At 36.1% G+C, this 13014-nt stretch overlaps 1 protein-coding gene across 3 annotated transcripts; it reads left to right on the forward strand.

Annotated features, from left to right (window-relative positions):
- The first annotated feature begins 381 nt into the window (after window positions 1-381).
- snap23.1 (synaptosome associated protein 23.1) lies at window positions 382-10618 on the forward strand. Of its 3 annotated transcripts, none has more exons than XM_084097769.1 (8): window positions 382-551; window positions 3327-3441; window positions 5956-5997; window positions 6131-6179; window positions 6290-6407; window positions 6526-6699; window positions 9472-9616; window positions 9865-10618. In XM_084097769.1, the coding sequence occupies exons 2-8, from the start codon at window positions 3385-3387 to the stop codon at window positions 9922-9924; spliced, it is 645 nt and encodes a 214-aa protein (XP_083953895.1). In that variant the 5' UTR covers window positions 382-551; window positions 3327-3384; the 3' UTR covers window positions 9925-10618. The 3 variants fall into 3 exon arrangements, with proteins under 3 accessions (XP_083953895.1, XP_083953896.1, XP_083953894.1); XM_084097770.1 differs by having other exon boundaries at window positions 420-825; XM_084097768.1 differs by having other exon boundaries at window positions 428-742.
- The last annotated feature ends 2396 nt before the right edge of the window (window positions 10619-13014 follow it).

Consider the following 13014-nt stretch of genomic DNA (forward strand, 5'->3'; position numbering starts at 1 on the left):
TTTTGTTCCAATACTAAATGGATGACTGCCTGAGTCTATTCAAATATTGTATAAGAAACCAGGAACAGAGAGACGCTTTAAGAATGTACTAGTGCTACAGTGGTCTTTTTCATTGTTTAAAAAAAATTAAATAATGACTCTAATGGTGTACCGAAAGTAGCCACCTTTCGTCCAGGAACACATTTTTATTGCACATAAACTAAATAATAATAATAATAATAATAATAATAATAATGGCCAAAACTGTTTTTTTTTCTTCTTCTATTTATTACATGATCTTTCAAAATGTTAACTACCTCTATTAAACGCTTCACCCCACTCAGCATCTTTTCTGTTGTTATTAATAATTACCTTTTCTATTTATACTCGCTTCTATTTGACGCATGCGCACTAAGTCACCTGTCATATGACCGCACATGCGCACCACTGTCAGAATCTGTCTGAAGGAATTTCGGAAAGAGTTTGGACCAGCACGGGAAATAAACACTTTCTAAACACTTAGACCGATCGATCCTCAGTCTTATCCTTCTCCTGTCCTGGAATCAACCTCAGTAAGTAGCGAGTGAAACGTTGTGCTCCAGGTTCCGTCCAGTATTTAAAAAAAGAGGATGATAAAGCGTTTCTACTTCCCCAAAGCGGAACTGAGTACGAGACCAACTGACCAACTACTGCCTTAAATAAACAAACACACTTTACCAGTAAGTTAGCGATAAAGAACATCGTGAAACATCATGAGTAAACCGTAAGTATAAAACCTGACCGTAAATAGTGGTGTTGGGATCCTGGATCATTGGGAAGATCACAAGGACTTTCTCCACTTTCAAAGTAACGTTAACTTACTAACTTTCTTAACGCGGTCATTTATTTAACGTTACCTGACAAAATTGTGCTCTGTCCTTCTGGAGTTGGGTGTAAAAGGTACATCTTGGAATCATCAGCATTAAACATCGCTGTGTTATACTCTCTCTCTGTTATTTTCTTGAATGGTTTCTGTGTATGGTTTCCTGAATGTTGGTGTAGTAGAGGATTTGTCAGATCCCAAGCATCATATATAGAGGAAGCATGTTGTAGTTTAGTCCGAATTTGATCTTAATGCAAGTCCAGATGATGATTAGTGTATCTGATAACAGAATACAGTGAAAATAGTGTAAGAGACATGATGTAATGACCTTCCCTCGAGAAACCGGTTTTTGTTGACAAACTGGAAATGTACAATTCCTAAGGAGGTGTTTCTCATGGCTGGACTGTTCAATGGAGGAGAGTGAGTAGCCTATGACTCTCTGGGTCATGTTAGCCCCCTTAAAATCACTTGTTTAACTGTTTTGAAAAGAACCTTGGATAAGCATGTTAAAGGGATACTCCACTTTAAAATGAAAATTCTGTCATCATATACTCACCCTCATGTTGTTTCAAACCTGTATGAATTTATTTCTTCTGCTGAACAGAAAGGAAGATATTTAGAAGAATGTCAGTAACCAGACAATTTCTGGTCTCATTGACTTACATAGTAGGAAAAAAATATACTATGGATGTCAATGAGACCAGAAACTGTCTGGTTACTGATATTCTTCTAAATATCTTCCTTTCTGTTCAGCAGAATAAATAAATTCATAAAGGATTGAAACAACATGAGGGTGAGTATATGATGACAGAATTTTCATTTTAAAGTGGAGTATCCCTTTAAGGGATAGTTCACCCAAAAATTCAAATTCTGTCACTTACTCGCCTTCAAGTTGTTCCAACCCTGTTTAAGTTTTTTTTTTTTTTTCTGCTGAACACAAAATAAGATATTTTAAACAATATGGTAACTAAACAGTGGATGGACCTCATTGAATTCCATAGTATGGAAAAAAGAAATACTATGGAAGTCAGACTGTTTGCTAACATACATTCTTAAAAATATATTTTGTGTTCAACAGAAGAAAGAACCTCATACAGGTTTGGAACAACACGAGGGAGAGTAAATTATGACAATTTTAATTTTTGGGTAAACTGTCCCGTTAACACTCAGAGAAGTGAATTGAAAGAGAAAATTAGAATTCTTTCAACATTTAATCACCCTCATGTTGTTCCAAACCTGAATGACTTTCACAAAAGGAGATGTGAAGCAGAATTTGCCTCAGTCACTGTCAACTTTCATTGCGTCTTTTTTATTTTATTTTATGTATAACAAAAGTGAATGGTGACTGAGGCTTTAATTCTGTCTCTTTTTGTGTTACCTGTTAGTGAACATGTTCAGAATGTAATTTCCCAGATCAGAAGTGGATTTGTGATGTCTGGATCTAGGGTTAGATGATATATTGATATATAGTGTGAACTTTTCTTTAAAGTTAGTTCTTGTGGATTTTTCCTCTACATTGCTGGCATTTGAAACAGGAAAAAGCTGCAGAAACGAAGGAAATACATAAGAAATACGTTTCCTGTGTACAAAGACAGGCCTATTACACACTCTTTCACACCATAAACACTTAGGCCTATAAGCACTTTTTTCATCTTTTTACTGCAGTTTAGTTTTACTACAGTGCATGTGAGATTTTTACTGTAAGCTGTGACAGTTTTATGCTAGTTGATAATTGACCTTAGTGTCTGTTTATTCATTAATGTTTTATGTGTATTTTTGCTCTTTTGTTTAAGCTTTAGGGTTCTTTGCAATGAAACACATGTGGTCTTATGTTGACCACATTGGTCACAAAATCTTCATAGAACAACATCACGCGTCTCTTGTATCTCTCTCACACCCATCTCACACCATTGTTAACAGTGTTTTCAACAGCACAGACATCATACGCATTTTCACTTTTAACATTAAGGCGTGTAATGGGCATTGAAAAAATGTGTTGTGTCTGTATTGTTTGTGTCATGGTGTTCTCTGAATTGTAACCTTATACAAGATAATATTTTATTAACTTTACTATTCATTTTAAAACATTTGACAACACACAACATTGTTAATCACTTTCATGCTTTTCTTTATTTGCATTATAGATATTTGAACTTTTCAGTTTTCACCCAATATTTTGTCATCTACTTAGCCTCATGTTGCATAATTCTATGTAATACAAAAGTTAAAACTGACATTTTGATTTGTAAGACTTTCAGAGACTTGTAAAAATAGCCAATGAGTTGAATGGACTACTTTATGGAGTTTCACCCAAAAAAATTAAATAATTTGAGCAACATGAGGCTGAATTATGATGATAGAATTCCTTCAAATTCAAATTCCAGGTGGTAGATTTCCATGGGAAAGCTTTTTCTTTGGGCATCTTTGTTTGTGTTTGTGTATGAAAATAGCCTCTGAACCTTGACCTCTCGTTTCTGACCTTCAGACCCCAGAGCGTAGAGCTTAAGGCCACCGGAGGGGCACCAAACTTGGACACCAGCAAGATGGCAGACATGTCAGTGGAGGACATCACAATGAGAGCCAACCAAGTTACAGATGAGGTATGCTGATCATCTGTTACGGTAGCGATATACTGTAACAGGATGAAAGGATTAATTTCTTTGTTATTAGATGCAATGTTTTCAAGTTCCTGTATACGTACAGACTCATGGTTTGTGACAGCAAACAAAGTTTTCTCTTACTCACTGTTATACTGCTCTATTTCACAACCTTATAATACATTTCTTGCACTAACAGTTGTAAAAAAAAAAATCTTAATGTCTTTTAATTGAATTTGCAAATAAGTGACTCTCTTTGCTAGTAAATCTTCGATAACTATAACGCACTTCTTTCTTTCTTTATCCACAACTTTGTTTCTTTCTCTCTTTCTCCTTCTTGCTGCCTCTGAAGGGACTCACATGAGCCTGTGTGCTGTAATAAAGACTAATAGCATGAAGCGGCCTCTGTGCTCATGCTCAGCATGGGTGACTGGGGGTAAACTACACAAAACATTCCCCACCCACCTTTCTATTCTAACATCAGTTTGTTTTTGTTTTTTTAACTGTGATTTTACCGTTAGTGTTTAAGTACCCTCAGAATGTAATTTCCCAGGTCAGAAGTAGATTAATGATGGCTGAATTTAGGGTGATATATTGAATATTTACTAATACTATTACTAAATATTAGTTATATATTGCTATAGTTTGTGTGTGAGAGAGAGAGAAGTAATTGAAATATTATTAATAATAAATGATTATTAAAATATTGTTTATGTAAGTATACATATCAATAGAATATATATATATATATATATATATATATATATATATATATATATATATATATATATATATATATATATATATAATATATTTATTTATTTATTTATTATTATTATTTATTTATTTTTTTTTTTTTTTTACTGTTTTAGTTCTAGCATTAAACATAAATGAATGGCTATTTGGTTGGGCAAAAAATCTAACTTTTAATTAGGTTTAAAGCAAATGCATAAATATTGATAAATACACAAATGAGCCAAAACATTATGATAACCTGCCTATATGCTATTGGTCCTCTGCGTGCTGCCAAAACAGTGCCGCCCCACCGAGGCATGGACTTTTATAAGACCCCTGAAGGTGTCCTAAGGTGTCCTGTGGTATATCTGGCACCAAGACGTTAGCAACAGATCCTTCAAGTCCTGTAGGTTGCAAGGTGGAGATGGATCGAACTTGTTGGTCCAGCACATCCCACAGATGCTCAATTGGCCTGAGATCTGGGGAGTTTGGAGGCCAGGGTAACACCTTGAACTCTTCACCACGTTCCTCAAACCATTCCTGAACAATGTGTGCAGTGTGCATTCTCCTGCTGAAAGAGGCTACAGAGAACACCGTTGTCATGAAGGGGTGTACCTGGTCTGCAACAATGTTTAGGTTGGTGGCACGTGTCAAATTTACTTCCACATGAATGGCCAGACTCAGTGTTTCCCTGCAGAACAACATTGCCCAGAGCATCACACTCCCTCCAGTGCATCTTGCTGCCATCACTTCCCCAGGTAAATGGCTCACAAGTCCACGGCCGTCCACTTGTGTAAAAGAAAACGGGACTCATCAGACCAGGGGACCACCTTCCACTGCTCCAAGGTCCAGTTCTGACACTTGCGTTCCCATTGTAAGCACTTTCAATGATGGACAGAGGTCATCATAGGCACTCTGATTGGTCTGTGACTATGCAGCCCCATACGCAGCAGAATATGATGCACTGTGTGTTGTGACGCATTTCGCCCATAATCATTTTCAAAAATTTTGTGTGACTTGTGCCACAGTAGACTTTCTGTTGACTCGGAAAAGACGGGATAGCCTTCATTAACTCGTGCATTGATGAGCCTTGGGTGGCCAACACCCTGTCGCTGAAGTGTTGGTAAATTCTCACCACTGCTGACCAGGAGGAACCCACAAGCCTTGCCATTTCAGAGATACTCTGAACCAGTCGCCTTGCCATAACAATATTGTCATTGTCAAAGACAGTCAGATCTTTATTCCTGTCCATTTCTCCTGCATCCAGCATGTTGATTATGAGAATTGATTGTTTGCTCACCGTCTAATCTACCCAGATCTTAAATATGTGGCCTTGTTAGGAGATAATCAACGATATTTGTTTCACCTGGCTGTGACTGGTAATAATGTTTTGGCTCATCAGTGTATAATGTTGTCAAATATAAAAAAAAAAAGTGAAGATACAATTTCTTTAATTGCCAAGCTGGAAATGTTGTATGTATGCCTCTCTATTGTGTTCCTGTGTACAGTATGTAGTGTGTTCTTTGCATGGCTTCATAGCATTATCTAGGATTTTCACATTTCTTCATACATATTTCTGAATTTATCAGCGTGTTCGAATTAAAGTCAACTCATAAAGGTAAAAGGTCTACACATGAGCTGAAAGTGTTAAATTTACATTTATTCATTGTGCTTTGTTTTATTTGATGTTTGCATGCAGACCTGAAATATAGAATATCTGCTGTTTTCTTATTACAATAGTGATTTGATTACCTTTTGAATATGTGTTTCTTTTTCTTTCAGTCACTTGAAAGCACTAGGCGGATGCTACAGATGGCGGAGGAGGTAAGAGCTCCAGTGAAACCTGAAGGCTTCAGAAGCATGTTTGCTGTTACCTGAAGTACATAATGCTTAGAACTACCTGTATTTGCTCATTAGAGTTATATATAACCTGATATAAGCATGCATATATTTTCAGAGCCGGGAGACGGGGGTCAAAACAATGACCATGCTGGATGAGCAGGGAGGTGAGTGACTGCACCATTCCATCCCAATCTGTTAAAACTTCATTTAGGAGATGCTGACTAATTAAGACATTGTTTATTGATTGAAATCTGCTCTATTGTGTCTTGATCAGAGCAACTGAGGCGAGTTGATCAAGGAATGGATCAGATCAATCAGGACATGAGGCAGGCTGAGAAGAACCTGACTGATCTGTCCAAATGCTGTGGCCTGTGTGTGTGCCCATGTGACAGGTTCGCTATTATAACTCAACTTCCAACTGCTGGATTTAAAATATTATGCATTACGTTGTATTATATTTCATCATGCATCTTTCTGGGGTAAATGAGAGTATTAAAACCTCTCTTTCAGAGTGACTTCCATTGAGCATGATGGGAGATATAAGCGGACTTGGGGCACAGGCGGTGACGACACCAGCGTGCATGGAAAAGAGGGCGGTGTGGTATCCAGCCAACCGCCCGCCGTTCGCAATGGGCAGGCTGTTTCAGGTGGATCAGCAGGTGCTTCTGGACCCTACGTCAAGAGGTGAGGGCAAAATACACTGAGAATGATGGACATTGATCCAGTGTCAGACTTGGCTAATAGAAAGTAAACAAGAACATATGTTGGGCTATATCAGGGATGTGATTTTTCCATAATTTCCCACTTGAAAAGTATGACCCATGTGAATTTCGTAAATAAAAGAGTAAATGCTACTTTGCAAGTGCTGAGTGTTTGAGACACTTATAATTTGCATTTGGGAATGCAACCTGTGCCAACCATCTTCCCAAATTCGTAATGAGAATCGTTTAGAAATCTGTTGTTGTCAACAAAGAGAAGCGTTAAGGTCTCCCTGCTGTTTTCCGCTAAAGTAAAATAATGGTTTAACTTTTGAATGCAAACAAATTAGGACAAGCATAACCATGTTAGCATTGTAATTTTACTGTTCTGTAAAATTACTTTACTGTTCTGTGTCCGCTCAACTGGGCTCTTTCTTGCAAGAAAATGATATCTATGAAAAGTTTCAGTCAGGATTCAGGCCGCATCATAGCACTGAAACCGCGCTCGTTAAAATCACAAATGATTTACTTTTAGCTTCTGACCAAGGCTGTATCTCAATATTAGTTTTACTTGATCTAAGTGCTGCGTTCGATACTATAGATCACACAATACTCTTAGATCGACTACAAAATTATACTGGTGTTCAAGGACAAGCATTAAGCTGGTTTAGATCATACTTATCTGACCACTACCATTTTGTCTATTTGAATGGAGAAAAATCGATCATAACTCCAGTAAACTATGGAGTGCCGCAGGGATCTGTGTTGGGCCCTCTATTATTCTCAATATATATGATGCCACTTGGAAATATTATAAGGAAACATGGAATTAGTTTCCATTGTTATGCTGATGACACTCAAATATATATTTCATCACGGCCGGATGAAAACGCTAAATTATCCAAATTGACAGAGTGTGTTAAAGATATAAAAGATTGGATGACGCATAATTTTCTTTTATTAAATCCAGACAAGACAGAGGTAATACTTATCGGTTCAAAAAAACGCCCACAGAACCTCTCACAATACAACTTTAACATCGTAGGATGTCCTGTTACTTTATCCTCTACAGTAAAAGACCTGGGTGTTATACTCGATTGTAACCTGTCTTTTGAAAATCATATTTCGTATGTTACAAGAACAGCCTTTTTCCACCTTAGAAACATTGCTAAGCTACGTAACATGCTATCAGTTTCTGATGCAGAAAAGTTAGTTCATGCATTCATGACCTCGAGACTAGATTACTGTAATGCTTTATTAGCTGGTTGTCCTGCATCCTCAATAAACAAGCTACAGTTGGTCCAAAATGCAGCCGCTAGAGTTCTAACTAGATCAAGAAAATATGATCATATAACACCGATTTTATCATCACTACATTGGTTACCTATAAAGTTCCGTATTAATTATAAGGTATTGCTACTGACTTATAAAGCCCTAAACGGCTTAGCTCCAGTCTATTTAACGGATCTTCTATCACCCTATAATCCATCGCGCTCTTTAAGATCAATAAATTCGAGGCTTTTGGTCATACCTAGGATATCCAGATCAACCAAAGGAGGGAGAGCATTTTCACATTTGGCTCCGAAACTCTGGAATAGTCTTCCTGATACTGTTCGTTGCTCGGACTCGCTCTCCCAGTTTAAAACTAGATTAAAGATGCATCTTTTCGGCCAGGCATTCATATAATATTGTTAATCTTACAGTTCAAACTACAATCCGGCCTCTAGTTCATAAATGCCAGAGGAGAACTGGCCCCGACTGAGCCTGGGTTCTCCCAAGGTTTTTTTTTTCTCCATTAGGTCACCTGATGGAGTTTTAGGACACCATTAGGCCACTTGATGGAGTTTTTTTCGGTTCCTTGCCACTGTTGCCTTTGGCTTGCTCAGTTGGGGATATTTTGGGGATATTTAATTTTATTCTATCAATCAATAAATTCCACTAGAAAAAAACCTTGTTGTATTATTTTATTTTAATTTAATGCTGTGAAGCTGCTTTGATACAATCTGTATTGTGAAAAGCGCTATACAAATATACTTGATTTGATTTGATTTGATTTAAAATAAAATATAATAAAATAATGATAATACCAATTATTAACAATATTAATAATAACAATTCTATTAATGCTTTTATTGTAACATATTGTATTATATTATTATGATTATTATTAAATACTGTTTTTTTTTTTTTTTTTTTACAGTGGCCCCCCACTGTAAAAAACAAACAACAAAAAAAAACAGTATTTAATACTGTTAATACTGTTGCTTTTTTTTTGTCATGTGCCTGCTTTATGTCCTTGAAATAGTCAGTCCTTATGACATTTGGTCTGATTAAAAATTCCAACATTAAAGACACATTTTCTCCTAATACCTTCATTTTTGTAGAGCTAAACTGTTGTGCCATCATTTGAATAAGCTTCCATTTTGTTGCATGCTAGTGTGTTATTGTGGAAGCGTCGGTTTCAAATTTACCTACCCTTAAATGTTGCTAACAAATGAACAATGGTCATTTGTTGCCTTCCTGTCTAAGCAGGCAGCGCTTGACCTAGAATAAGCTACAATGTCTTTCTTCAATGCCGCATTAAATATATTTTGGGTGGCTGGTGCATCTGAAGTTTGGCTCCACATGTATGTGGTCTTTTTTTTATTTTAAGATTTTTACAGCTGATTAATTCTCCTGATTATTAATTTAGATTAGTCATTTTTTGTATTATTCTGTGTATAATAAGATGTACTGTATGCGTTATCATTCCCAAAAGAGTAACGAATGATGCACGAGAAGATGAGATGGAGGAGAATCTGGAGCAGGTGGGCGGCATCATCGGGAATCTCAAGAATCTGGCCTTGGACATGGGCAATGAGATCGAAAAACAGAACAAGACCATTGACCGCATAACTGATAAGGTAAAGCCACACTATTGAACTCCTAAATGATGGGAGTTCATAATATATATATATATATATATATATATATATATATATATATATATATATATATATATATATATATTTATATTTATATTTATATTTATTTATTTATTTATTTATTTATTTATTTTTTTTATATGTATTTATTTATTATATAATATGATTGTATAATTTTATATTTCATTTTATATATTTATAAATATATTATTAATTGTGTTGCCCAGGCTGATATGAATAAAGCTCGCATTGATGAAGCCAACCAGCGAGCCAACAAACTTCTGTAGAGAATGGACACTTCCAGCATCTTTCAGGAGCCTGATTGTTTGATCTTACCACACACTTACACACAAACTTTCTGCTTCACAGCAATGAATTGCAGCAAGTGAGTTTATTTTTTCCAATGCCATCTGTGCCTTTTATTGCAGTCTTCATTCAATTGTAAATAGGTTGACACGTGCACACACAAACATATTAGAGCCTCCTGTACAATCTAGTCTTCACCCTTAATATGTGGGACAAATATGCTGGACGCACAGAGGGCAGTTGTTTTTGCGGCTTTGCTCACTGCTGTCCTGTCAGTCTGTGATGGATGGAGTCTAATCTCTCGGGATGGTGATGGGTTTTGTCCGTCCCTCTCTCTGGACTTGAGTCAACATGGCTAATTGTTTCACTAATCTGAATGAGGGGCCAAAGACTTATGACAGAACCTTTAATGTACTTTTATGCTGCCCTTATAGCCGTTTATGTATGTTTGGGCTAATTAGATGTTTGGTTTGTATGTCTTTTTTTTCTGATTCGGATACTGATTATACTCATATTTAATTATCTTAAGACATTAATAGGCCTTGTGAATACAGTTAGTCCTGTTCAATGTTTTGGGTAAAAATTATGGTAGTGTCATTTTTTAATTTACCATGCTTTAGGAATAGGACATTTCACTAAGTCTATATTATTTCTAATAAAGCCAGTATAATCCTTCCTTGGTTTTTTTTCCCCTTTTTAAAAAAATATTCAGACCTGACTTGACAGCAGCAGGTGCTGCCACATTACTTTATGCTTTTAAGGTGAAGGTTTGAAGTGCTTATTTCCACAATGTATAGCTTGTTATGTGTGTGTGTGTGTGTGTGTGTGTGTGTGTGTGTGTGTGTGTGTGTGTGTGTGTTTTTTTTTTAAAGAAATCTCTGTAACACTTTAGTTTAGGGTCCAATTATAACTATTAACTAGTCGCTTATTAGCATGCATATTACTAGGATATTGGCTGTTTATTAGTACTTAAAGCACATAATAATGCCATATTCTGCATGACCATACATCCCTTAATCCTACCCAATACCTAAACGTAACAACTACCTTACTAACTATTAAATAATCTGTAATCAGGAGTTTATTGAGGCAAAAGTCATAGTTAATAGTTAGTTAATAGTGAGAATTGGACCCTAAAATAAAGTTTGACCGAAGTCTCTTATTCTCACCAAGGCTGTCTTTATTTGATCAGAAAATAGGAGGGACCTTCAGTTCTTGCTCAGTGACCCATTTTGTGTTGATTTTGATGTTTGCTTTGGATCTGTCCTGGTGGAAGATCCAACAATGGCCCACTATAAGATTTCTAGCAGAGGCAGTCAGGTTTTGATTTTTTTTTATCTGTTGGTGTTTGATAAGAATCCATTATGCCATGTATCTGAACAAGAAGTCCAGGACCTCCAGCAGAAAAATAGGCCAGCAACATTAAAGATCCTGCAGAATATTTATCCCTGCATGCACCAAACCCATCTTGATTGTGTACTTTAGCTGTTTTCTTACAGCCACTTTCTATTTTCAATCTTTTGCTGCACATCAGAACTATATTCTTTGGATTTACCCATCGTGATGATTAAGGGAATTTGACCTTTGTGTTTCCTCATATGCTCCTTTGAAACAAGAATTCATGGCCGAATAATTTCATGTTCCTAGTCACCCTGGTGTGCTAAATTGTAAATATGAAAAGGAATATACTCCACACATATACTATAACTTTTTTTGTTTTAGTTCAGTGACGGATTAGATTTTTGTGGGGTTTTTTTTTTTTTTTTTAATGAAAGATCGAAAAGATAAGCAATGCATTGTTTGATCATATTTACCAAGGGTGCCAATAATTCTGACCCCAACACACACACAGCGCAATTGACAAATGAAGGCGACGAGCCTTGCACTTTAAATTGAAGGAGTAGAGAAAAATGTTATTTATTGGAAACTATATTTATTGGATAGACGAAAATCATAAAGTTAAGGGGAATCTTTCCATGTAGGTCAAAAAACTTCCCCTTCCCCATTGCCAACTCACTTCCTGTTTAAAATGGTTGCCCACAGTTAGTACTAAAGGTAGGTACAATACCTGTATATGAAATTATCTAATCATTTCATATATGTAACTCAATGGCCCCTAGTTGGTTCATCAAAATGCCTGAACGTTTCATCTGATCTCAGTTAGCCTACTGTTTTATATTAATTCTAGCTTTCATCTTTTTCATGGATACTTTTACTTGGACTGATTGTTCTCTGGTTTTCCTCAAGAGGATTACATAGTAGCCCAGTTATTTGAATCATTTGAGGTCTCAAGAACTAGGACAGTGCCTCTGTTTCAACTCCCTTAGAGACTTTCTGTGTCTGCTGTCCAGGAGGGTTTACATATGCTGTGGAGCCTGAAGGAACCATCAAGTTATCAGCCAGCTCTGATGCGTTCTCTGTTCCCTGAGAGTCTGAAAAACTGAAAAATGTACATTGGATATAACATAAAAACAAAGTCTGCTGATAAAGTTTTGTCTAAAGATAAAATTTTACACTTTTTTTTACATATAAACTCAATTGTGAGTTATAAATCAGAATTGCTTAAAGTAAACCTGCAACTGCGAGATACAAAATCGCAATTCTGAGGAAAAAAAGTCAGTTGCAATTCTGCTTCTGATTCAATTCTGCTTCTGACTTTATAACGCAATTGCGACTTTAAATCAAGCAATTCTAAAATATATATCAGAAATATATTTATTCAGAATGCAGTTGGTAAGTAAATATATTTATAGGGATATTTCAGCAGGTTCAAGATAATTCATGTTAACGCAGAGAACATGATTTAATGTTTAAACCAATTGACAGCAATTAAATAGTAATCAGCGATCACATGGTTAACTGTCTGTAATGTAGGTGATCTTAACCCTGTTACTGTAAACTTCCAAGTAGTAATATTCTTGCTAAATGCCCTCATTATCTAAATGCCGCTGTCCCCGTTTCAGTGTTGCCAAGAACAGTTTTTTTCGCCGTGAAATCGGGTTTTGAATGGCAATTGGCTGGTTTTTGTATAGGTACACCCATAACTCTCTGCGGAATTTTTTTGTGGTGCA

Source organism: Abramis brama, assembly GCF_963993115.1.
Source record: "Abramis brama genome assembly, chromosome: 21".
In the NCBI taxonomy this organism is placed as follows: Eukaryota; Metazoa; Chordata; class Actinopteri; order Cypriniformes; family Leuciscidae; genus Abramis; species Abramis brama.

Coding starts and splice junctions, on each gene's coding strand:
- snap23.1 (XM_084097768.1), top strand. Junction 5,998..6,130: donor TGCTACAGATGGCGGAGGAG/GTAAGAGCTCCA, acceptor ATATATTTTCAG/AGCCGGGAGACGGGGGTCAA. Junction 6,700..9,471: donor TCTGGACCCTACGTCAAGAG/GTGAGGGCAAAA, acceptor CATTCCCAAAAG/AGTAACGAATGATGCACGAG.